The 27,363-nt window shown below is 33.3% G+C and overlaps 1 protein-coding gene across 1 annotated transcript; it reads left to right on the plus strand.

The window, feature by feature from the left end:
- Positions 1 to 4,170: 4,170 nt before the first annotated feature.
- Positions 4,171 to 8,096, plus strand: Eve (segmentation protein even-skipped). Its single transcript, XM_072014179.1, has 3 exons — positions 4,171 to 4,327; positions 5,750 to 5,934; positions 7,362 to 8,096. The coding sequence occupies exons 1-3, from the start codon at positions 4,183 to 4,185 to the stop codon at positions 8,016 to 8,018; spliced, it is 987 nt and encodes a 328-aa protein (XP_071870280.1). The 5' UTR covers positions 4,171 to 4,182; the 3' UTR covers positions 8,019 to 8,096.
- The last annotated feature ends 19,267 nt before the right edge of the window (positions 8,097 to 27,363 follow it).

The following is a 27,363-nucleotide window of genomic DNA, read 5'->3' on the forward strand; positions in this document are numbered from 1 at the left end:
TGTAAGAAAGACCGTTTCCGTTTTCCCTATCATAATAATACGTTGCTAATAACAACCGATAAGTTATAAGTACGTACCCAAAATATGATTTATAGCACCCAGTTTCACCGTTAATGTAGTTTGGTTTATACCTACTCTATACCTACACTTATATATACCTACTAAATACTTCATCAGGTATCCAAATCTTCAACAGGTTTCTATCTGGAACTTTTCTTAATTTTGTGGACATTTAAGGAATAAATACGTTGACACACTTAATGTTGAATGGTAACTATGTCGTAAGATGGAATAGAAATGTAAATATACAGATGTAGACATAACACGTACAACTAAATATTTTCAAGTACAGTACAGTAAAATAAAAATCTAGCGCGTAGGATAGTGAATATTTCGAAATATTTTGAAAAAATTTGAATAAATAATAAACGATAAGCAAGTACGCACCGTTAAAAAATGGAAACCGATCATGAATGAAACACAGATGAATTCGAATAACGAATGGACAATAAGTGAATGTTTTTAGGTGTCAAATGTTTCGTCGAATAAGATAAAAACATAACATGTGGATGGTAATTATTTTACAATATTTGAAGAAGAACATGAGTAAATTATGAAGAATGGAAGCTATCACGAAATAGCTGAAAACAACTTTGAATCAGGAATAAGTCAAGAGCGACTAATGTTAGTTATAGAATTCTTATTATGATGAACAGTACCATGTAAATTACAGAAGTAAACACTTGGTCTAAATAAACATAGTCCTTAATCTACTTAAGTGAGTTATCTTTTAAGTTAAATAGCTTAATAAACTTTAAATAATCAAATTTTAATAATCTTAGATAAATATCATCTATCATTACACGAAACAAGTTAAGTCTTAAAACATTTAATAAATAATTTAGTAAAGAAAATAATCAAGCAATTTGTAAAATTACATAAGTTTGTGCTAATGCCAAAATACATTGTAATTTAAATACTCTATAACTTTTTGTTGCAAAAATATTTCTTCGATTTATCAATGCACATAGTCATCAAGCTTTATGCTTTTTAATGACTGTAAATCGTCATCAAGGTTTTGAAAAGTAAGTTCACGATATATCCAATTTGTTTCCACATGTCATAATATATCATTTTGCTTTTTTCTGCTATTGCAGATAAATTAAAGCCGAATCAAAGCGTGTTTCGGAGTTTGTTCGTCGGTGAGAGAGACTGATTAAAGATTAACAAGAACTAGAGATTTCGGTGTCGTCGTAAACGTCGAACGGCCCCGGTCGTGCAAGAATTATTAGCAATCTCTGGTCCAATTTTCAACATTGCGCTCGTTTTCCTAGATATTGCCATTCTCTATACGTGAATTCAATGGAATTTTGAACAAATGTCATTAGTATTGTCTACGCAGATCGAAGTTAAACTAAGCTATTGAACAACTAATCAAAGAAATAATAAAATTTAATCTGTTCCGTGGTTGGATATACCTATGAAAACAAAAATACAATCCTAAAGGTAAATACTGTATTATCAGGTATGTAAGTATGAAACAGGAATTTGCCTATAGATGGCCCTAGCTGATAATGTAGTTATCACTAAACTGCGTCATTGATGCCAAAAGTCTTTGTTGACATCTCACAAACATTTTCGACTCAGAACAATACAAGTTTCACTTTGCGTGAGAAACGATCAGAATATCAAAAAAGGCAACACAAAGTAATTTTGCTACATGATAATGCACCATCACATACAGCAAAACCGGTCAAGGAAACGATTGAAGCGTTCAGTTGGGAAATACTTTCGCACGTGGCTTACTCACCAGACTTCGCTCCGTCCGATTATTATTTATTTGCATCGATGGGACACGCACTTTCTGACCAGCACTTCACTTCTTACGAAAATGTACGAAAATGGCTCGATGACTGGTTTGCCTCAAAAGAGCGATAGTTTTTTTGGCGTGGCATCCACCAATTGCCAGACAGGTGGGAAAAAATGTATAGCTAGCGATGGGCAATACTTCGAATAAAATATTTTTAATCCTTTTCATACAATAAACGTGTATTTTCTATACAAAAATTTCGGTTTCATATTTACATACTTGGTATACTCCTGTGTAAGAAGTGTATATTAATACAACCATTTAAAATTAATTTTAGTCTATAGTACAGTACCTTACCTTTAGGATACCTAAAAGATACAATAGGGTTCAACTTCTAGAATTTAAAACAATAAAACTCGTACATTATAATAATTGTCAGATGATTGGAAAAGGTATATCGCATCACTCGCTTAAAGATCTTCATGGATAGGTCGCTGTATGTTCTACTTTTAAGTAAATAATTTCATAACATAGTCATATTTGCCTTCTACTATTTTTCTCAACTTTTAAATGCTATCGAAGGTGACATTTCACTTTTATGTTATTTGTAATTATTGCAAAAAATAACTTTCTATTTTTTGCCTAATATTGACTCATACTCGAATGCTTAATTTCATTTGTGCGTCTCTATCGATCAACCTCATTCTAGTTACAAATAGACAAACAGTAATTTCTTTTCATACGTTACGTAACGAAATTATTAATTATTATAACGATTTTATTAAATACGGCATTTAGTTACGAACAACTGAATAAACAGCAATTTTTCTTTAAAGAGAAAGATAGCTTTAAATAGTAATTTATACTATGAAATTATTATTTATAGTACAAAAAACAACTTTTTTATTTCATTTCATTTAACGCTGTTGATATTTCTAGGGAAGTTTTGGTAGACGAAATAAACGCTTCACGAAATGTTGTTTGCACGTGTTCGGCAGGGAGGGGAGAAAGGCAACAGGAGAAGACGATGCAACTTTCACAATTGTCCGGTCATTTAAAATAGAGCAAAGTTTTTACGAGGACAGTCGCGTTTGAAGGAAACTCCGTAATAGCGGTAGGGAGCCAGAGTTCTTTGCTTTTTATGACATTATTGCGCGCTGGGTCTCTTTGACAAAAATCTTCCGTCTTCAGGCATGTTTCCTACTACAATGGTTACAGTCGCTAGATGTTTTTTCGAACAGTTTCGGTTTCCTGTGCATCAAAATTGGTCAAATTTTTGTCGGATGTTATTAATGAACTATGGATATGCAAATTCATATTTTCGCACAACTGATGAAAGAGAATCTGAATAGAATTATTCTTCACATTAAAGTTTCCGTAAATGAAATAAAATGAAAAAGTGAAACAATAATTTTTAAATTATCATAGAATGGAAAATTAACTATTTCAGAGCAAAATTTCATTTTGTATGATAAATCTGTAGCCAATATATCAAAATATAAATGTAGGAAATAATGTAGAACACGAGAGAAAATATTGCACCACAACCAAAGAGTGTCAGTAATATCAAAAAATTGTAAAAAAGAGGAAACACTATTTCCTCTCTCATAAAATGATTCATTTTCATTCATGGACCCATTTGATGTATGTATACTTGGAAATATCACTGTCATTTCCCATTCATTGTTATAATTTATTAATATTATATTTGTATGAATCATATATGAATCATATATATATGTATGTATGTATTATATATATCATATATAATATATATATATAATATATATATATAAGTCCAAATATTACGTCATAGTCAATTAAGATTTAATAGCGTGCAATAGTTTACAAATCTTGTATTCGACCGAATTTGTTTAGGGAAATAATGACAGGTAATAACGATTATTAATAAAGATTATTTCCTAACCTGAGGTGTTGCCTCATGTGATGGAAAAAAATGCGTTATTGGGGAGAGAAAAGCGAGAGAAAGGGCAGGTTTGAATGGGAGAATAGGCGGGACCAGTAGCAGCAGTGGCCAATGGAACGCCAATGCACTCAGAACCTACCAACCACCACACACAGCGGAACAATGGTTTCTCGGGATAAAAGCAAGCCATATAAGCTGCTAGTTCAGTACTAGCTCGCTTTCTGGCACACTGTTGTATCGCTTGTTGGAGTTCAGTTGATCGGATTAGTTTTAGTTCATAGTAAACAGCGAAGGTTTGTTCATGTGAAACGTGGAATGAATTTTCATTGATAAAGGTTTGTGAAAATCAACGGAGTTCGTAACGAGATAAATTTTAAGATAGTACAATGTGTTGTGTAAAATAATACAAATAAGTGAACGTAACATTTTACGAGTAAAAACCAAAATGCAAGGATTTCAAAGGAATTTCGACGATCAACAACGGGATCAGAGAGAAGATGAGACTATTGTGGTGGATCTTGTGCCTCCACCATATCGAGTGAGCCCTCCACGCAGCCCGTCGCCGAATATATCAAAGACTTCTGAAAAAGGTTAACATGAGATAAGATGTCCATCGGATATCTTTTAGTAAATAGTTTGTGTGAATGATTTGAATTTTGAAAATCTTGTCGTTTCTTTGTTCAGCGTTCCATTGGTTTTACTAAAAACTGCCAATTTTGAGAATAATAAAAGCATCAGTCTTTTATGACTTTAGACTATTCGTCGATTGTTTGGGATAGATTTGAACGTTATCAAAATTGTTAGATTATTATTAAAACTAAACACTATGTTTACATCAATAGAAAATGCGTAAGTTGGTATTCATCGACAGGATAGGAGAATACATTCTTTAGCGTTTACAAGTAATAATAAACGGATAATGCTGTGTTTAGAGAACTAACTGTGCGCAAAGTTCATGTCACTGATCATTGTTGCTGGGTTCTATTGCCGTTCGCGATTAAATATGAAATTCTTACTAATGGATATCCATTTGACATGGGTCGGTTTTGAAAATATAAATTCCAAAGACTTTTACAGACCGTTCCTTAGAGACCGCTTTCCTTATAGAAATTATTTTATGGTTATTGTTTAGGGAAAGATTATGCTAATGGATCAATTTACTGTTAAGGATTTCGAATTTTCTTTAGAAAAATTTTAATACTTGTTATCCCTCATTCGTACTTCAGAAATACAAATTACTTGATTACCTCATTTATTTATTTTACAATTAGAAGTATTATTATTGAACATCCAAGTAGAAATATATGAGTATTTATCTTTTCTTTCTTTCTTTGAATCGTTAATTCTAGGAATTTCCAGATTATAATATATGTAATATATATAATATATAATATATACATATAATATATAATAATAAAAATACAATACTCCGCATTAAATATTTGTACAGTAGCAATAGCTTAAATGAAAAAAATTTTGATACTGAAACCAACTATACGTAAAAGAAACTAAACAATAGAATGTAAGTGTTGCATATTAAAAATTCTTATAGCGATTATTAGTATATTAATTACATACTATCAATTATTGCATGTTAATTACTCTAAAATAGAGTACAGAAAGAGTAAAGGATGATTGTGAAGAGAATCGCATCAAGAAGCAGTTCAAATAAAGACTAGCTACCGTTTTCTTTCCGTCTTAGCTATCCCCCAACATTGTTTTTGTCTTTCTCTCATTCATCCTCTTCCTCTTTATACGATTCTGAAAACGATCATCCGCTGCTGCCGAGGAATATTAGTATGTAACCACAGTGCAAAAATACGGGCATAACTACCATTTTTCTTCGGGACAAGTGTTTCGTGCAAGTGCAGTGTTTCGTTTCGAATGATTTTTCGATTTTCTCCGAATTTCGAGTTTCGAGATATTTTTTTAAATGTGACGAGATCTTACGAAACTGTCGACAAGTATTCAAAAATATTTAAAATATTTTAGAATTTATTATCAATCTTCAGATACGACAATATCTCAACAGCAACCGTTATCGTCGATGGACCCGAATATTAGAAGATATAGGACTGCATTTACTCGAGAGCAACTATCAAGACTAGAAAAGGAATTTCACAGAGAGAACTACGTTAGCAGACCTAGAAGATGCGAATTAGCGGCAGAATTACATTTGCCGGAATCGACAATCAAGGTAACAAAAATAGTAATTATCAAACGACCAACTAGATAAATCGTACCATCGTCTCTGAATGCGATTACGACAGAATATTTATCGAAGATAAGCAAACATATTGCAATAAATTTCAGTAAACAATGAGCTCACCTTCCGGTCTATGCGTAGAAAAGCGTTCTATTAACACCTCGCTGTGTTTAATTGATGTCGGTAATCGACATTGACGATAGTACTCAGGAAAAAACCTTGAATATCGTTTCGTTTCTTCCTGCGCAATTCCGTCGAACAAACCTTTTCCTTCGAGACGTTAAAACCTCTGTTATTTATTAAATAAAACATCAACAAAATAAATGGAAAGATTATTATATTGTTTATTTTCTATGAATCAGAGACCAAAATGAAGAGTATTTTATAATAATTGAATAATAATTACATAAATAAAGAAGTACATTAAATAGTAATTAAGAGTTTTTACTGTAACAGTATGAATAAGAACGTCGGACCGTTTTTACATAGACTGCCATGTTTGATTGGCGATTATAGCTCGAAAAGAGGAGAGGGAGACTCGCCAGAGTCCGCTGCCGATTCTTTTTCCTCCTCCTTCTTTTTTTTTTTTTTTTTTATTTCACTCCGACGGCCAAGCAAACAGTCAATCACGGAGAGCAAACAAAAGCTTCTTGGTCTTTGGTTTGCTTCTGGATCTCCCTTGATCCTTTTTCCGTGACTTCTTAATTTCTTTGGACCACGACCGGTCGATCCGGTTCGAGGTGTTAAACACTTTAATTAGCGGTTTTCCCGTGTTACCTTTGACTTTAATGGATCCCTTAATTTCTCATCTTGCGCTGCCTGGACCGCACAATAGCTATAAAACCGTCTACCGATGGAAATGATCAAGGTGTTAAATGGTAGAAACGTTAGGCACCGGTCAACCTTCGTGTATCTCCGATCCTGCCTCTTAATTTTGAAATCTTCAATATATTAAACGTAAGGAACATCTTCGGCCTCTACTTTTACACCCTTTAATCATTCAGCATCTAAATCTAAGTTTTACAATTCGTAGGATATAACATTGAAATGGGCGCGATTTTTACCAAATCTCGAAAACACTATAATAAAGCAACTTTGCGCGCAAACACGAACATCCTTACATCACATACATCCTCCTTCTACCTTTCATCTCTGTAAAAATTCAACATCTAAATTCCATCCAAAAAAAAAATCAACTATCGAAATACATTTGATACAGCAGATATCTCAAAAATACTCTAAAACTTTCTCGCCTAAAGTTGTTCCCTTTTACCTTCCGACCTCTGAAAACTTGCAACACGTAAATCTAACTTTAATCTTATTATTCGATTTATATTTCATAATTCCAATTTTAGCCTTCTATCATATGCACTCATCGATACATTTACATCTAATGTTTAGATTATTTCTAATTGCAGGTGTGGTTCCAAAACCGTCGCATGAAGGACAAGCGCCAAAGGATGGCCATGGCGTGGCCGTACGCGATGTACACGGATCCAACGTTGGCGGCAACCCTCTTGGCAGCAGCAACAGCAAGTTTGCCACCTCCGTACCATGCATCTCCGGGTCTACCACCTACTCATCTGGGCCACGGCTACCCAGCAGCGGCAGCTTATTACGCCACAAGATATACGCCGTACACTGCAGCACCTACGGGCGCATCTTCGCTTCATCGGCCTCATCCTCGCAACGCGGCTGCGTATCCGCATCTCCTACAGCCTCACCCTTCTCTACAACCCCTGCATCTACCGAACTTGGGCGTTTCTACAATGGGAAATACCGCCTTTCAGGTGAGCAGCCCACCCACTAGCACATCGACCACTTACAGGCCGACGTTGTTACCAGAGTCCTTAAGTCCAGTTCACTCAGACGCCTCCAGTGACTGCGACTGTGTCGGGGTAAAACAACAACATCTTCATCACAACAATAACCAACAACAAATACACGAGAAAAGCTCACCTCCCACTAGCGATCATTCCACACAACAGCAGATCAGACTACCCACAGCCATCAGTTTATCTACCAGTATTCAACTACCTCCCAAGCCGCCATTATTTCAACCATATACAATGTGAGTCGAAAACATTGCAAAGAGTGAAATAAAGTAGATTCCGTTTAGGATATTAATTCAATAAAATTAGTAACGTATATAATGTATATAATAAATATCGGTTTTGACGACGATGTGGTACCTGCTAAGAACGATACATTGTGCGAACATCTGTAAAATAATCTTTGTACATACGTAGATAAGTGTTTAAATGTCGATTAGAGACTTAACATATATTATTATATAGATTTTTTAAATTAAAATTAATTTAAAAGATTATTCAAATTATTCGATTTGGATTTGACCCTTTTTATTACAGAGATATTTTCAAGAACGTTGAAGAATAAGTACGCAAGAACATTTAAGCATTTAGCATTGCACTACACTTGGGAATCCAGTATACTTATAGCCTTACTCTCTAAAAAGCTGTAACTTCATGAATGTCCAATCGATAAATCAGGAAGTGAAATCGAAAATATGGAACAAAATTTATTCAAATAATGCTTATGAAAAAATTGAGTTTGAAGAAGTGTTTGCAAGTTATAATCGATAGGAATTATTCTACACACCTCAGAAGAACTTATACCTAAATAGATATATAATTAATTGTGTATTAAAAGGAAATTTGGATAGAATTTTTTCAAAGGGAGTTCCATCTTCACAAGAATAAAATTCTTTTTTGTAATACTTACAAATTTTTAATTTGAAGATTCTCAAGTTATAATCAGCAGAAGATTATTCTACACGCGTTAGAAACAGTATATAATATAATTATATAATTAACTGTATAATGGTGATAAATGTAGATAATTTTTTCATAGGTAGTTTCTTTTACAGAAACGTAAATGAGGCTAATTTTTAATTCACTTAAACGGACTAACTATCTACATTTTTTAGCCAATTTCGCGTGTAGAATAACAACCTCTTTCTGATTATTTCTATCTAGTCAGTATCTAATCATCGATGTCAATAATGATTTCGTAACAACTTTGCAATAAAATGAATAAAATTTATTCAATATGTGTAACTTATATTTTATATATAAAATGCTCCCTTACATTATTGATAAAGGAAGATATTGAAGAAGGAAGGTGTAAATATGGTGTATGTGTCAAAGCTAAAATAATCTGGCTTCAACTTTCACCAATATATGAATAATGATTTAATGATTTTTCTTTTATTTAATATATATTTCCAATTTCTAATAATAACAAAGGTTTGTATGTTTACAAAAATTATTATTAAACTGATTTACATAATGTAATAATAGGTTAAATAATAACCGACGAGAAATTTATTATTTTGTTATACATATATATGTCGGAGATGAAAGGACAACGGGGTCACCCGTTGGAATTGCTTGGAAAAGCCTCAATAGCATTCACGAAATAACCCAGACACAGTCATTCGAAACTTGAGACAATGAGCGACAACCGGGCTCGAGGCGACAACCGGTCGCCGAGCGTAGCCGCGGTCACGGGATGAATGTTCCACCTAACAGAAAAGTACCAATATTATGAGACACACGTTGTATTAACAATCAAACCCTGGGCAAGAGCAATGTCGCAGTTATGTGAGTCTGCCTAGCAACGATAACAGTTTGTTGGTATCCCAGGCCAACGTTAAACAAAGCCAACGCAACCGTAAGGAAAAGAAAGTTTCCATTACTCAGTTATTCTTGTGATCTCCTTGGTGAGTGACACATCGTCTAGAGAGCAATATAAAGAGCGTCATAGCGAGCGATACTTTTGTGCATAGAAATTCTATTCTGAGTTAAATAAAGAGTGAGCCCGTGGACCGTGGATTCGCTATATCGAATCTAAGATCATTGCCATCAGCGTCTAGTTACCAAACTCAAACAACTCAACTCCGACATATACATATACATTATTTATTAATGAGCAACACTATCTAAAAATATAGCCTATAGAACCTCGATAAATTTATGTAATAACATTAATTTTATAACATTACATTTATCAATTAGACAAAGTAATCATTCTATTTATTTGTATCTACTTATCAACTTGTTCAACTAGAACCCCTATTTACCAAAGAATTTTATGAATAAAAAAATGTCTCCATCATATTTTTGTTCTCCATATATGAATTCTAATCTAATATATTCCTATTTTACACAATTCCATATTTGAGAATGTTCTATAGACAATATCTATGGATAAACTATACTATTACTCCATTCAACAGTATTATGACTATTGTAAGTTATAGTAAAAAAATGTGGTTTGAAATAATACGTGAATGATAATTGAGTGATATGTGAATTTCCTTGACAAGTGAATTCTATATTGTTTCAATGAATCGTACTGTAGAATAATTACTTAGGTGTTCCTTGATTAATGTAATGGTTGATATTCATAAGAAACAGATTTTAATCACTAGACAAATTAGATTTTATCAAATTTCGGAAAAATTGAAGTTCTTTTATTATAAAATAATGAAAGCTCTTGTACATGATTATCATATTCTACATTGCCTAATAAAATAAACGCAAAGATAAGTATTTAAGATTAATTCCTTTGAAATTAAAGATTCGTATGGAAAGTTCTCTTTTTCTTTTTCACTCTTTAGAATCATTTCATTCCTTTCCTGCTTGCATCATCGCTTACATGAAACCATGTAGTAATATGCGTATTGAATAAATTTAAATAAACTAAATTACAAATTAAACCAAGGTATCGTTTCCTTAAGGACGAATTGTAGCGTAACTTATTACTTTTATGATTAAAAAAAAAAACGGTTATAATTCAAAAATTACATTAATACATACATACCATATAGATTTTATAGATCCTATAGTACTTTATTTTTAAAAAAGTAAATGATTACAAGGTACATTTTAAAAAATAATGTTTTAACGACGTTCCTCTACATTTTTTCAGCTTCGTATATCTTACTCTGTAAACCTCGTTGTGTATTTTTGCTGCTTTTCAAAAATATATAATTAATAAGTGTCCTACAAAAGGCTATAATTTTGACAATTTTAAAAATGTCCAATTAATTCCGATTCAATAGCTAGTAATAAAAAAAATGTTTCTCGGTTTATTATTGCAGCTCAGTGAATTAAATTAAATTAACTGTGCAATTATGAAATTTATTAGGATTAGAACGGTCATGGGAATGTTTGTAGGAAGTATAAAAATAAAAATGCTTTTAAAAATCTTATTAACAGGCAATGTTCCGAGTTGGTAATTGCAAGGATGCAAGATCGAATACTGCATTGCCAGCTACAACGAGGAGACGAGATACCTGTACTCGTAAAATCATAAAATTCTATATACCGTGGAGGATGGAGGGTAAAAAAAATCGCCACGCTGATCTAGCGTCATAAATATAAAAAGAGCCGTTTTGTTGGTGGCCCATAAAAAAATCATCGAAAAAGTTTGAGAAAAAAGCTATCTGTCGAGCCGAAATATGAGGATTCGTTCAGAAAATATAAAATATTTAAGCGTTATGTTATCTATCCGCCTCAAAAAATCTATGGTCCTAAAGCGTTTAACCATTTTTAACGGTCAAGTAATGAGAGGTATAACTATTAACGCGTTAAATTTTCTCACCTAACTTCTCCTTTTTCCTTAACTTTGTGAGAACAATAATTTCTTTACTTTCCAAATATTTCTTGTTTTTTGCACGAGAATTATAATATGAAGCAAATTCATTAAAATAATACAATATAACAAGTAAGTCACTTTGAATATTTAATTCATATTCTATATCTTACATAGTAAAATGCATCATTTATTACGCAAAATATCGAATAAAAATGAAAATCAAATAATTTATATCAAATATTATTTTCTTCGAATAAAATTCAATTTAAATTACCCATAAATGTATAAATAAATATTCGCGGTCTATATATCATTCAATCTCATAATTTTCAGAAAGACGATATCTAAAAAAAAAGGAAGATTGGTTAGTAGAAATCAACCCCTATCGTAGGATCGATCATTTTCTTCCTCTCTCAGGATTTAAGCGAGGAAGGGAGAGGGAAAGAGAGTTCATCAAATATTAATATCCAATTTATACCTTCGATACAAGGATCATCCCCCAATGTACAAGCTCGTCCCTTCGAAATTACGTCGGGAACCCTCGATTCAGTAGGTCGTCACTCCCTGACTTAGATGGTGGCCATCTCTTCAAGGAATCACGATCAATGGCGGAATTGTATTATCTTATCTGACGATCCATTAGGTAACATTTAGACGACTGTTTCTTAACAATCTATTTGCAGTATTGTCGGAGGGGCAGATTGCGAATAGTCTTCCTGCGTCAAGATAATAAGCATACGATTGCTTCGAGCTTCAGATAGAGATAATAACACGTTATTTATGAGAACGTACGTTTATTTAGCTTCTGGATATTTAATATAATTTATACAAAAGTATTTTTTATATATTTATAAAGGATATTAAAAACATTGATCGTAACACCTCGTTGGAATTGTTGGATTATAGATGATTTGCAAGAGTTTAGGTTAAATCGTTTTATTTTAGTTGCGACTTTGTATCTTACGTGACAAAATTTATTAATAAAATAGGTTTCTATAAATTTCATAATTTTTAGAATTCTTCCCAATTTAATTGGTAGTAAGTGAATTACAAATTTTCCTACTTTTTCCCATTTTCTAATTATTTTCATTTTTTTTTTCCATTTTCCAAGCCTATACCTTGTCAATTTTTTCAATTTTATTAATACTTTCAAAGAATAAATCTTTCCAAATTATAGTTTCCTATAGATTTAAAAGATCATTGAACGTAAATGTTAAAGAAAAAATCTACACTTTCCCTTATCGAGAATTGTAAGTGGGTTGGATGGGTCTTGTTTCAACCGCAGAAAGCGTTTCACAAACCAGATCTTTTCTGTTCCGTCGGAAGAAAAGAAAAAGGCGAGATTTCTGAAGCGATTTTAAACCGTGATCGAGTTTATCTTGTCGGCGTAAAGAAATGTTGACAGCTTCTGGTCATGTCTCCATAGACCACCCGTGGATCCGATCTACGAAGTTACATGTCCGCATGAACTATAGCCGAAACACGGGAACCCCTCAGCTATACGTATCCCTTGCAAATGGAATTTCGAATTTTACGCGACCTAGACACAGTCGAACATACCAAAAAATGTCAAAGTTTGGATGAAATGTACTAGGATCTGTTTAACAAACAGAGCGTGTTGGCAAAATGTGTCCATGAAAAACCGAATTTTTAACAAGAACAAGGTCAGAGATGCTTTTTTTAACAAGCGAAGAAATCTCAGTATTGCTTTATTGAAATTTTTATTTCTAGGTTCATTTAAAGATTAATAAAAATTCATAAATATAAGATGAAATAACGAATATGAAATAAGATAATAAGTAACGAATAATGACTGACCTAAATAAATCTAATCACAACCTAACGCCAACCTAACTTTCGGCTGAATATTCATGATATTCTTTTTCTTTTTTATAGATTCCATGAAATTCGCAACATCTCCTACGCTTTCACTGTTACGAACGAGCATCATGGATTCCAGGCATTGAAACTCGTTTGACTTAGGCGGAGAGTTTTAAAAAATTTATGGGGAGGTGCCGTGACGAAGGAATATTAGGCACAATATTTGGGTGAAGGCGAACCTGTGGCTAATTGAAAAGTCAAAACTGTTGGAAGAAGTTCCCGGTTAATCGTGAAAGCGTGGAGACATAGCGTTCTACAGGACTTCCTGTGGAGTTTTGAACAAAAAGGGGAACGTTTGTGCTTCCTACTGTTATCGAACCATGACTAGTAGCCTAGCTTTTCCTAAATCTATTTGTAAGATTCAGCACCAAAATTTATGAAATATTCTGCCTCCTAAACAAATACAAATTGGCATTTGTCGCTTTAACTTCTGAAAAATTCGAATTTTAATATTTCGCTGAGAACATTTTCTCAATTTTATAAAATAAAAGCTATATATAAAAATACAAAATTCATACTATGTACCAAAGAAAAAGCATAAAAATTGGCAGAGTGGTCTGAATGAAGATCCAATACCCATATAGAAGTCTGTTAGGCAACAGGAGTCGTTTATAGCTGGTTATAGCCATAAATGGTACAAACGGAGCGATTTAGCTGCAGCGTCGGCTTTTTCTGCAACGAACGAAGAAAAAATGGGGCGCTTTTACGAGGACCATGAAGCATCCAGTTAGCGTTCATTCGAAGAAGTTAACCCTTTCCGCCGTGAATTTTTTTTCACGTAGTTCAGTCACGGAAGCTTCAACTCTGTAAGGTTCAGTTTTTGCCCTAGTTTTTGTACCGTTTTTTGCCTAACAGTATTTTGACCTAGAAAAAATAGGTAGCACCTCTGCTGGTCGCGAGAATTTTGAAGAACGACACAACTTATTCGACCGTCCACACCGCTTTCGCAAGATTACAAAAATACTCGCTCATTTTTACGATATGTTTCGTTCGGTTTAAGCTTTCTCCTTGCAAAAAATTCGCTTCTTGTGAAAATGGTCTAGTTTTTGTGACTGTCGTTTCGAGTAAATATTATAACAAACAATTATAGAGAGGGAGAAATATGGTCACTATGGTTTAGCGGAAAAATTCGTAAAAATGTGAAATATTTTACAGAAACGGAGGACTCTTTAGAAACGTTTCTATATAATCGATGCTGAGGAAAGGATTGCATTTTTCGAACAAATTGTAGTATGTTCAAATATTCTGAATAATTCGTGTAAGAATCGAACTCGGAGAAACTGATGAATAATGACAATTAAAAGGACTTTAGCAATTTCTCCAATTAATTTCGTAGGAAGTTTCGTCGATTCTTATTATTCAATTTTAGGTTTACAAAATCTACAACGAATGGGAAAACCTTTCAATTATTTTATTATCGATGAATTGCAGATAATAATTAGTAATGTACATTTAATTAGTATATCTTACTGACGGGAAGTCACGAAGAATTCAAATATTTTGTATCAGACATTGCGTATGATGTAAAACACATGTTTTTTTGATATCAGAAAATGGATCAAGCTGTTTCCAAAATTCAAAGCGTTCTCGATCGTATCATCGCTACGAAAATTATGGAATCTGTATCGAATTGGTAGAAAGCGACAAATAATGATAGGACCCGATTCTTCTAATCAATTTCACGCGGAAGATCTGCGATTCTAATCGGCAGTTCGATATCTCGTAGCATAATATTTCCCTCATAAACGGCAAGCATATCGAATCCTAATGCGTGGCGGGTGCCAATAAATAACTACGTCATATTAGTTTCGAGCTGATCTTCGATACGAACCGTGACCAATCTTTTCAAGTTCCTTTCTGCCGATTCGGTTACGACTTTTCGATCAACTTTTGTCGATCGATTATCGACGCTGGTACCCACGACTGTGGGAATTAATTCGAGAAACTAATTCATGTACTCTTGGTGTACTGTGGGAAACTGAAGTTAATGCCTCGGATGAGATGAGATTAATAATACTAATCTTTTATATTTCATCTCTCCATATTCTATGTTCTATACCTTTTACAGTATCTTTTATATTTTCATCTCCTTTTCAAATTATATTAGATTGCGAATAGATTTTTCTGATACAAATTTTCTACCAAGTTAAAACAGGCGAATGTTATAATTTAGAGAATTCACTGAAAAAACGATCCAAGCATTTCTTATAAATATCATCAGTATTTTTACACAAGGATTATTTCTCTTTTAAGTAAATTTAAACTTCCTTATTAATTAATTAAATATGTTTTATATATAATATTTATTATAAATTAAATCTTCTTATAAATTTAAAAATTTTGCAACATATTTATAATAAAAATATCTACATGTTACATGTACCGCTTTTTCTTTCAGGTTTTCAATTACTTCATATTCGAAATACAAAACTTTCAAGATTTATGAGAAAGAATCATTCATAGAAAAGAGGGATACATCATAAAACAATGAAATTGTACCAAAACATTGAAAGTGGGGAGACCAGTTACCTATATAAACACATAAAGAGTTAGAAGGTTAGAAGAAAAACGCTTAGAAGGATCGAGTTAAAGGAACAACTGTGATTTTTCCTCCCTTGTTTTCAGTTACCTCTTATGAGGTATTACAGTGGAGGAATGTTACAGTGTCACTGTTCTCAGGAAATCAGGAAAGTCGTTATACAAGAAAAGGGGAATGAGAGAAACGGAAAAGGTATGACAGATAATAAACCAAAATAAAATATCCAAAGCTTTACAACGACAAGGACTTTTCGTCATTCTACGGTCATCAACATTATCCATCTTTGGTTAATCGTTAAAGTAATTCTACAAAAATTTACACCTATGACGTACATTGTCGTAGACAGAGATTTTTTCGAGTTCTTCGACGAAAATATTTATTTCCAAAATTCGAAAAATTAAAAAAAGAATTAAATGTGATAATGATAATTTTCAGATTAATTTTGCACTAAGAACGAAGACGATGAAAGATAAGAATTCATCAACGGCAAGCTAAAAACTTTGTTGGAAATGCAGTAAAAATGAAAGAGCAAAAATGGTTGAAAGTTTTAGAAAATTCTGAAAAATCGAAAAAAGACAAAATAGATAAATACGCTTCTGAAGACCGATTAGGTGGTACAAAATTAAAAAAAATTAGTTGTGTTTGTGTTCGACACAAGGATAAATTCATAAACGCAGAAACCCCTCAACATTTTTCCAAAAAGTTTACGACGTCGATTGTACCTTTAGCCCGCAACTTTTGTGACCTCACGTAGAGCTACATTTTCTCATAATTTCTGGTCAGAATCCGTAGAAACGCAAGGTTGAACAGGGGTCCATCATTCTGGTCAATGCGGTAGACCAAACCGTTGAATTTTGTTTATATTCCACCCATTTGAATCGATTTTTATCACATAATGTGGCCACTCCATATTTTTTCATGTAATAGAAATTCAAAAGTAATATTTCTAAATTTTACGAATAAGAAATTCATTAACATAAGAAATTGATGAAAAATAGAATTTCTTTTGAAAGAATTAATATGTACGTACATACGTATTTTTCCAAGTCATGAGAACACGTTGTAGCAGAGAATAAGATTATAACTTCACTATAAGATTACAGCAACGACACTTGTAGGAATTGAAATAATTGAAATAATCCAAATCTTGCCATATACATAGCTATCCCTGTGATTTTCAATATTACACTCGCCATATAGCTGTTAATTCATTATTTTCTTGTATCCCTGAAAGTAACAGTTATAAACATTTTCTAACTATTTTCAATCGTTACCTGACGTAAATAGAAAATATTCACCGATTAATCGTATCATTGATAATCTGTATCAATTATCACGTAACAAACAAGACCGGTAGGCGTCCTAATATTTTATGAACGAATGTGTACGTCGTTCCAGAGGTGTATAAAGAGGTAAAGCTACATAAAGCCGCAGATCTCATCAGGACATACATAGGTCGATCGTAAAACGAGGAGAAGGGCTTGTCGCGCGTTCATCCCGTGGTAACTAATAAAGGTTAGAAGAGAGACAGCAACACCCAGGGCTATAGGTGAGTTAATTCCATCAAGGGAGACCTGATTCATTATCCAATATCGGACCTCGTAAATCCTGGCTAGGCCAAATAAATTATCGCCCTGAAACCGTCGCGCTAACCTCCCTCACTTTCTTAGATTTGGACATCTGTGGATATACTTTCAAAGCCCTACCTCCGTTGGATCTCCATGATTAACAAAAGAGAAAGATACATGTACAGATGTCTTTAACGATCGTTGAATAAGTCTTAAGACTTTCCTAGTATGAATTATAAATTTGATTCCAATACCTTTCAACAATCTTCCGTCATCTATCGAATAGTGACATTATACTAGCCAAATCTATTTATTTATTTATTAGATTAAATAATAATTCCATAAATTGTTATATCTTTCATCAACTGTTATATCATTCATGGTTAGTTAATGACTATTAGGACACCTGTTGATCATGTACAGAACGTAATTAAGTCAGTTCAAAAGGCGACAGATTGAAGTAGATAATGATATAGAATACAGGCACAAAATTTGAATGGACTATTTGAAGATTTCATGGCAAAAATGTGACAAATTCTTTTCTATTAATTGGCAAATTTCTTTCTCAAATCTTATGGTGGCTAAAAAGAAGCATTGTAATACGACATAATTGAAAATATAAACCTTTTAAAAACAGACGAATAAATTCGCGATATCTTGTCAAAAAAACAAAAGAACAATATAACAAAACACACATTTAAAGTGACAAAATCACATATTTATCCCGAAAATCAAACGGGAAGATAGTTTAGAGGTGGAATTAGCTAACGACGTATCAAATTTTCAAATCGCTCTTCTATGTAAAAGACAACAAATGTAATTTATCGTATAGCTCATCTGTCGTCTATATATTTGATATATATATGATATATATGTTATAGGAAAATGGGAAGGTTTGGTAATGACTGCGAAGCTTTTGACTTCTTCCAGAGATTAGTTCCAACCGTTGTAAATAAAAAGAAGCTGTGTAGCTGTCGTTGGTCTCATCCGAGCGGAATGTACGATGTACATAACCGTAAGAGTACACTGCTTTCAACTGTGCATCCGGGAAGCAACCGGCCTAATAGATGGTTTATTATTTTATGAGACTACCTTGTGCTTTGTGCCAGAGCTTCCGTAAATCATCGAAAAGTTCGACACACAGTAGCTCTCACGCAAACCATGTCCTTGGGATGCTGTCTTCCCTTAGCGTTTATCTTTCGTCCTGCGCCTTGTCCGACTCTTTCGGTATTCGGCGAGTCAACCTTGAAGAAATTGTTGAAAGTTAACACGAAACGATACGGATACTCGGAGTAGATCAGAGGTGCAATATTATGTAACAAGATAAGCTGCAGCTTAGGTGAATTTTTCCACTACCTGTTTATCTGAAAGTCAGGAGGAACTTTGAGAAATATGCTGTGTAGTTTAACAGCCATGAATAAGATTTTGAGGATTTAGAGTCATATTAAATACTTGAGATAAACGGGAATTCTGAAAATTTGTAATATTACCTATATTACTAATCGTATTATGACTACTAATTTAGATGACCGAAAGTTAAACTTTTATTGGTTGGAAAATTAGGAAGAATCTTCGAAAAATTTTCCACATAATGTAGTAACACCGGCAAGATCTTTCAAAGTTTTTGGTTTGTGAGAAATATTTGAGGATTATTGATGTTTACCACAATGATATTTATTGATTTAAAAAAGTAACCCGATTTGATTTCTATTTGATATTGATTTGAGATATTTGATATCTATTAACTTGTTAATCTGATGGTTTAAAAAGTTAATTTGAGATGTGCTGCTATTTGTAAATTTTAAAATAACTTTCTTCACTACTGCTGTGTGGTCTTGAATGGCGGACGCCGTTATTTTGCTCTCAAGTAACAGAGAAGCTGTGTCTCACTAATCTTTAATTAAATTGAACCTTATAATTAGAACCTATAAGTTCAAATTGAGGTACTAAACATACACCTTAGGGTACCATCAAGAAGTTAACGTATTTCTATTTTATCATAACAGTTAATGTTTAAATGATCGCAGCAGATAATTGCTATCTATCAAGAACAATTTATTTTTTGGGCAATTAATACAGAAAACAAATTTGGTGAATTGATTAGTAAGAACAGAAACGATATAAGAAAGTATTCATATGTCGATAATTTTGAGGCATTTTACAAGTTATATGGTAAAATTGTATGATTTGGAATCCGAATGACCTATTGCCAACACCTTCAATAAGGATATACTAGTTTTTGAAGAAAATTCAGTGGACAGCTCAAAAAAAGAACTGCCCTCAATTAGCAATTACTATTATGAATTATGAAAATATGTAGTTTTATTTCTCGACACAATTTCTAACGGTAATTTTTTATTAATAAAGAGAATAAAATAGAATAACCAAAAGTTCAATATCAGCATAGAAACTTCTTTTCTATATTGAAAAGATTTCATGAAGAATGTGAAAGCCCCAATCTTTCATAAAAGAAACATACAATATAATTCGTATTATAACGTCAGCTATCTGTTTTCAAAAATTTATCGACACTGGTCAACAGTGAGAAATGAAAGTAGTAGAGATAGTAAGTAAATGAACCAGCATTAAAATCGAAAGTGCAATTGGAAGATTTACGAGTTGATACTCTCGAAATCTGAACATGCTTTATAGATATCCGTTCTGTGAAAGTTATCCCTTAGTTTTGCGAATTAATCTCCGAAATTCCAATTTTGTGAAACTCGCTGCCTTTCTCGTTACGCTTGAATTGATAATTCTATCCAGAATTAAGTCGATCCCTCTTTCTCGTTTGATTAAACTTTCTTACTGAAATAAAATGTCAATGCATGAGAAAAATGCAGATTTAGTAAAACTTCACAGTACGAAATAGTACAATGAATCATAAAAGTATCCAAATAAATTTCGTATTTGAATCTGTCTGAGAGAAATGTCTATATTGAAGAAAATTTTTAACATTCGATTTAACGAACGATTATGATATATTAGAGACCTTGATAAGTAACTTTTTTTGAGAACTTAGAATAGCACAAATATTTGGACAGCGAGAAACGATTTTTTTGACAGAAAAAGTAAAGGAGAATTTTTTATTTTAAATGCCCTAGTTATCATCGAGAATACCATTTAATACCATACAAATAAATTTAAGCTATTCGTCATGTAATTACTTACGAGAAGAAATTCCAAACTTTACCTACATTTAATCGCCTAAAGATGGTTCACCCTCTTAATTCTTAAAACATGAGTCAATTCAATTTTAGTTAGTTAATTAACTAACGTTGCTATAATTGACCATTATCAATCACTATACAAAATGTTGTAAATTCTATAAAATCTAAATATTAGTAAGAAAAATCGTAAAAATGTGACTAACAACCAGTAGCTGTAAGATTATTAAAAATTCGGAAGCACGTTAAATAGGAAGCAGTTGCAAGATAAAAGAACAACATAAATGTTTTTTGAACTGGTCAATGACGTATTTATACCCTAATAAAACTTTCTTCTTTCGTCAAGGATTTCGGGATCTTTAGGTTAAAGACCAGTATTCGTTATCGTCACAAAAGTAACCTTTTAAGTCAAAAAATGTTCTCTGGAACATCGGAGAACGAGAAAAGAGAAAGAAGGTTACATGCTGAATCGAAAAGTGGCGCGTGCCAACACCACAGGGAGGCTGTTAAATATTTTGGAAATATTGACCGAGTCCTCTAGATTGGAAAGAAGATTTATGCTTTCGACACACCAACCCAGTTTTCCTATTTGACTCTTCTTTCACGACATTCGAAAACTCAGATCATTCCAAGGACGAACTCTGTAAGCCAACTGTCTTTCTCTTTTTGTAACGACCATCCCAGTTCGAAAGTTAGCTTTCAATTCAAAATTCGTTGACTCTGAGAATTTTAGAAAAGATGTACAATCGAGGTCGAAAATTTGTTGATTGTTCTATTTCACAGTTTTGTTTGAAGAAGCAATTTCGCTAAAGAAGCGTGAAAATAGAAAATGAGGATAATAAAAGTCAACAAGTTCGGAGGACTTAATCTAAAGTAAATTGTAAAGTGCTACTATGCAAGCGGAGTTTAAATACCAACTAACTATAACAGAATAACATTACCCACGCTCCTCGAACATTTGAAATTTTGTCAGGTGTATCCCCTTTTTTTTAAAGCTCCTTGTACGTTCATTATTGTATATTATGATTATAGTTAAAGTATTGCGATGAAAATAAATATTCTATCAAAATGCTCATTTAATAATTCTGTCAATCACACTCAGCGATCAATAAATGGACGAAATAATGTTAACGATACGAGTTTTAAACACCAACGATTCCAAATATCGACGAGGTAAAGGGGTATGATACAACATCATAGTCTTATGATACTTGTTAATTATTCGCTTAATGGGAATAATTTCTATGAAATTAGTGAAAAATTTCTCCAACAGATTATTCTAAATGTGAGTAGATATTCGTTGACAAAACAGTATCTCAAAGAGTCACAACAACTTCCCCGGGAGACGCGAAATAATCTGCAACATCGGAAAGAAGTCGAAGATGAATTCCTAGGAGAGTTTCCACAGGTACGAGTGTCGGGCAGTCAAGATTTTCTCCTTTCGAGAATTATCTATGGATCCACCTTCGGGTCGAGGATACTCGTTATCCTTGCAAGGACGAAGCGTCAAAATATTGTGTCAAGGTTATGTGAACCATTGTCCACTAAACGTTTTGTATTCTTTACTATGCTTTAACTTAGACACATTATGCACGAACGTTATCCTCCGACAAAGAATTTCGATTACAAGCTTTCACAGTGCTGGAAATATTCTTATCTGACGATCTTCTATGAAGAATTTATTTATATTTATATTACTACCATTTGTTAGATATTTATTAATATTTTCATAAAAGGAATGTATTTTGTTGTTGAGTTCTTTTTTGTCGAAAATTATTCTGGACACTTGTAAAAATATGTATATATATTTTTTATTTGTTAAAATTTTGTTACTAAACGATGTTCTACAATAACTTAAATTGAACAGATTCTGCAGAAAACCAATTCATAAAAAATATTTTGCGTATGAAACAGAAAAACAAAGTGAAGCACAAATTGAATAGGAACAAGATCCAAAGGAACTTGTCTTAAAACATCGTGCCTAATCGTGGTCGTTCAAACTGCTGAATGATAGGATTATTTTTCGCGTTGAAAGGAACGACAGAGGACAGAACAATTGCCAGATATCAAGTGTTCGGTCCAGGGAAGGAAAGAAAACGTAGAAAACGATAAATTTACCGTCTACCGTCCACCCTGCTCCTCGTGATTCACGATTCCACCAGGATCGGCTTTATCGAGCCGCAATTGCTATGTGTCTTCGTTTATCTGGACCTTCCACATTTCACTGTGACGTAGAATTGCTTGAACCTTTAAAGTGTTTCAAAATTGAAAGAAACTTTCTTCGAAAACTCATGCGTTAACGAGATGAATCGGTTTGACGATTCACATTTTACAATTTCTTAGACACATAGAAGCAAATAGTTATAGAGAGAGAGTTATAGAAAAATAAATTCATTAATCAAGCATTCATTGACAGATTTAATTCCAAGGTATCCGAGATTTACGGGAATTTACGAAAATATCAGTAGCTAAGAATTTCCATTAAAAATAACTACCAGAGAGGAAATAATTGACTAAATCGAACGAAAATTTTGAACGTGTGAAGCGTTTCGTAGAAGGAAGTCTGAGCTACGGAGGCAGTCGATTACGGCACTGCAGCTTCCTTATCTATCTGGTGAACCCCTCATAGAGGGTGAAACGAAGGTTCGTATGTTGGTGGGCACATAATAGCCAACATGGCGGTACGCACTGTTATCACTCGTTCAGAGGGAGTATGCCAACCCAATTGGATTGGGTGGCAGCCAATACGGCGGCTCTCGTCAGCGATATCATCGCCCTTCGGCCTTTTCATTTTCTAAAAGAGCACCCCCGGAAGAGATTCTCGCAATCGATCTACTACAGCGATGGCTGAATCGTCTGCCAGGCGCGTGAACACCGCTCGAACTTTATTTACTTCGTTTCATCAGGCATTTGGTCACAGTTTCTAATCACCGACCATCTTAGATAGGGACCATGAAGAAACTGTATTCGTTTGACACGCGTGTTATCTTGGGGTTAAGAATATATCGTTCTTTTTATTTAAATACGACACGCGTAATAGCAGATGGGCAAATTGGACTGAAGAAAAATATATGTAAAAGTTTCCTATATAATTAATCCAAATGATAACTTTAGAGATATAAGTAGAATAGACTAATGAATAGAAAACAATAGAAAGAGCAAAGGGTATCTTGAAGGTTTAAGGGACATCCCTGTTCCTTCACAGGGTAATGACCTTTAGAGGTAATATTTACAAATAGTATTGGAATTTACTTAGGTCTGAGGAAAATTGATTTAATGGATATTTCAATTTTAATAGTGCAAAATTGTTTGTACTTTGTTAAGTAAATTTAACTGTGACATTTGAGAAATCCTTTCAATTTTATCTAACGAAATGTTCTTCTACTTCCTTCATTTCGAAGTTATGATATATACATATATAGGACATTTTCTTCAGAATCAAAGGCATAATAATTCTTCCTTAATTTATACAAATTTGCTGGAGTTTTGAATCGAGGACGTAATTCATTCTCTGGTGATCACGGTGAAACATAATTCTTCGCAGGAACTGGTTAGAGATGAAAGAGAAGTCTTCGTAGCGAGATGAGAGAGTAGCTTGTTTTGTTATTTATAGCAAAGCATGATAATGGCACGGATGATGGGATCCCCGTTCCTGAGGCAACTACATCCGATGTAACCATGGCAACCGTGTTGTGGCCATATTGGTCCTTCGCCAACTATCGATAATAGGAAAGATAAGAGTCAACCCCCAGGAAATTTTATCGCTCTAGAAATGGCGACCGTGAGTCTCTGGCCGTCCCCAGTTCGCCCAAGATTCCATCTCGTTCCTATTTTTTTCCTTTTTTTTTTTGGCATTCTAATGGTACCATATTCACAATCGAATTCTACTTCTCATTCATTGATAATTTCGTTTCTGCAATTTATCTTTGTAACATGATATGCAAGCAGTTTGATAGAATCATGTATGAAACACGTTCCCTGAATTGGCAGAAATGTCGTTTGGAATAGAGAGAACAAATGGTTCGTAATCTGTAACTATAAGACAGGTTACAATGAGATCCTTTTTTCGACTTTGTAGTGTTACTCTCTGCAGTATCACTATTATGCTCATAATATATTGATAATGGAAAAGTCAACGTTAATCTTGCTAAAAGTACCTATATGTTTTTTATTATAATTGCAAAATTATCTGTAGCATTTGATAGCTTTAGTTTTAAAAGACACTGGACAACGAAAGACTAAGAATCAATCAGAAGGAAATGGACCAATTAAAAAACTCTATTCTAAACTGTGCAATCTGTTGCAATGAAATTCAAAATCATGACAATGTTACGAAGATATTCTCGAAGATTTTATCCTATATTAATCTAAAACTTGAGTCAAATTCCTTTAAAAATACCTCAACTACAAGAAATCGAGTGTATCAAGAATATTTTATTGTATTACACAAAAATTATATCGACGAAAATTATAATAAAATTCCTTCTTAAAAACCAAAACAAGAAATCAACCCTATCTACCTGAAAATCCTATTCTATATTAAACTTGATTCACTTTTTTCAAAGTTTCTTTGAAAAAATTTTAAACATAAGAAATTACAGATATCGACTGATCCGTAAAAGATGTAGAATCTCGAAACGCGTTTCCATGGGCGTAGACTTCTTTCATGAAGCACTTCCGTTGAAAAGTTCGTGTTCGGCTGGCAAGCGGTCGCCATTACGTGAAATAAATGCGAGTTAATTAAAGGGCGGAAGCAATTACTTGCGAATAAATCGCGGCCGTTAATCCGTTATAGCGTAGACAAGTTAAACTTCTCTCCCACTCTCCCTGTCGCTCCCAGCTTTGGAGCTCTCCTCCCGCAGGTTTAAACGCGAGGATAGGGATTTGCGAGAACGACGCCGACGTCGGGGCGCGTTCGCATAATTGGCTTTGAACGCCGCCACCTGCGTCCCGACGCCACAGCCTTACGTGCTTCTATGTTCAGGGTATACACATCAGTGTTATCACTGTGTGTGCGGAAACGTATCTATCCGAGAAGAAAGGATGAAGGAACCGAATGAAATCACGTGTAGACAGACGTGATTCTCTCAAACAGTCGCTTTAAAAACTAAATAAAGAAAGCGAAAATACTTGCTATATAAAACTCTATGATTTTATACTTTGATTTAGATTAAACAACATCTGTGTTTTAGAACTTGAAGATTGAAAAGAGAAGTTTTTGGAATTGTATGATTTTGGATTTTAGTTTCCACCAAACAAGAGTAGTGTTTTACAATTTACGAACTGAAAGGAGAAATAGCTGGAGTTACGTGATTTTGGATTCTGGCTTTGATCAAACAAGATCTTGATTATCTCGTGTTTGGAACTAGAAGATTGAAAAGAGAAGCTTCTGGAATTGTATGATTTTGGATTTTAGTTTCAAACAAGCAAGTGCTGTGTTTTAGAATTTGAAGATTGAAATTATCGGAAATATAGAAGTATTTCCAGTTAAACAAGTGAAATATTGATTTTAATTCTTGAATAGATATTTGAAGATTGATTATAATATTTTTGATGAAAATTTGATAAAGGAAAGTAGCTCTTATGTCGGTCTCCCTACTCTTTCACAGTCTGAAAGAGCTATTTAAACTAACTGAAATTCAGGGTGCGTGCCTAACACGTCGGTACCTCGTAGACAATGTGAAGTAAGGGTCCTGCTGACATTGAGATGTTCCTACCGTAATTTACGAGTTCCTGTTTGCCGATAAAGATTGCGGGTGGCTCTTACAAAACCCACAAGGCTGCTGAAAATCGTACCGTACTAGGTAATTGACTTTCGTCACGGTCACAATTTGGACACGATAATCTACTGTACTATGCATTATTGTCGATCATACCTCCATGAGGAGTAGAAAGTTGCTGGACCGTAAATTCGCAGCTGCTTTCTCTCAACCGATTTATTTATTTGAATTTATCATTGCCGTTAGAAGGTAAAAGTACTTTTACGAAAACACGTCGTTAAGATGTATAATTAACTTCTAAACGGTAAGATCGATAATAAATAAAAATAAAAATAAAGAATAAAATCAACAATGTTAATTACAAGACGCGTCGTCTAAGGAAAATAATTTTCTAAAAACCAAAAGAAAAAAAAAACATTTTATGAAATAAAGTAATTTTTTAAAATTCGGAAAAACATAAATTTCATACAATAAATTTTCGAAAATTCTATATAATTATTAATATGAAGAAATTCTAAAAATCTTATTTCATATGACTGCAAATTATATTTATTTTTGCATAGAAAATAAATAGATACTAGAATGCACAAAATAGTAAAATTTTAAAGTAAAGAGTAATTAGTCCTGGGAGTAATTTGCGATAAATAATAGTTGTTAATAAGACGAGCATGATTTATATTCCACAATTTCCTGAAGGAGGAATAACACTAGAAATATTAGAACGTTCAATAATCAATGGGAAAGAGTATTTTTGAGAAAAAGGTAGTAACTTTGACTATAGAACCCAGGTATGGAAGATGATATATGCACCTAAGCCTTGCTCGTCAGGAGAAATGACTAATCCATTTGTCATAAGACCGCATTATAACGTATTTGACAAAGTTTTGTAGATTTCCCTTTTTCGTACCGTGGAAGCAATCCCACTT

This window comes from Bombus fervidus, chromosome 12 (assembly GCF_041682495.2).
Source record: "Bombus fervidus isolate BK054 chromosome 12, iyBomFerv1, whole genome shotgun sequence".
In the NCBI taxonomy this organism is placed as follows: Eukaryota; Metazoa; Arthropoda; class Insecta; order Hymenoptera; family Apidae; genus Bombus; species Bombus fervidus.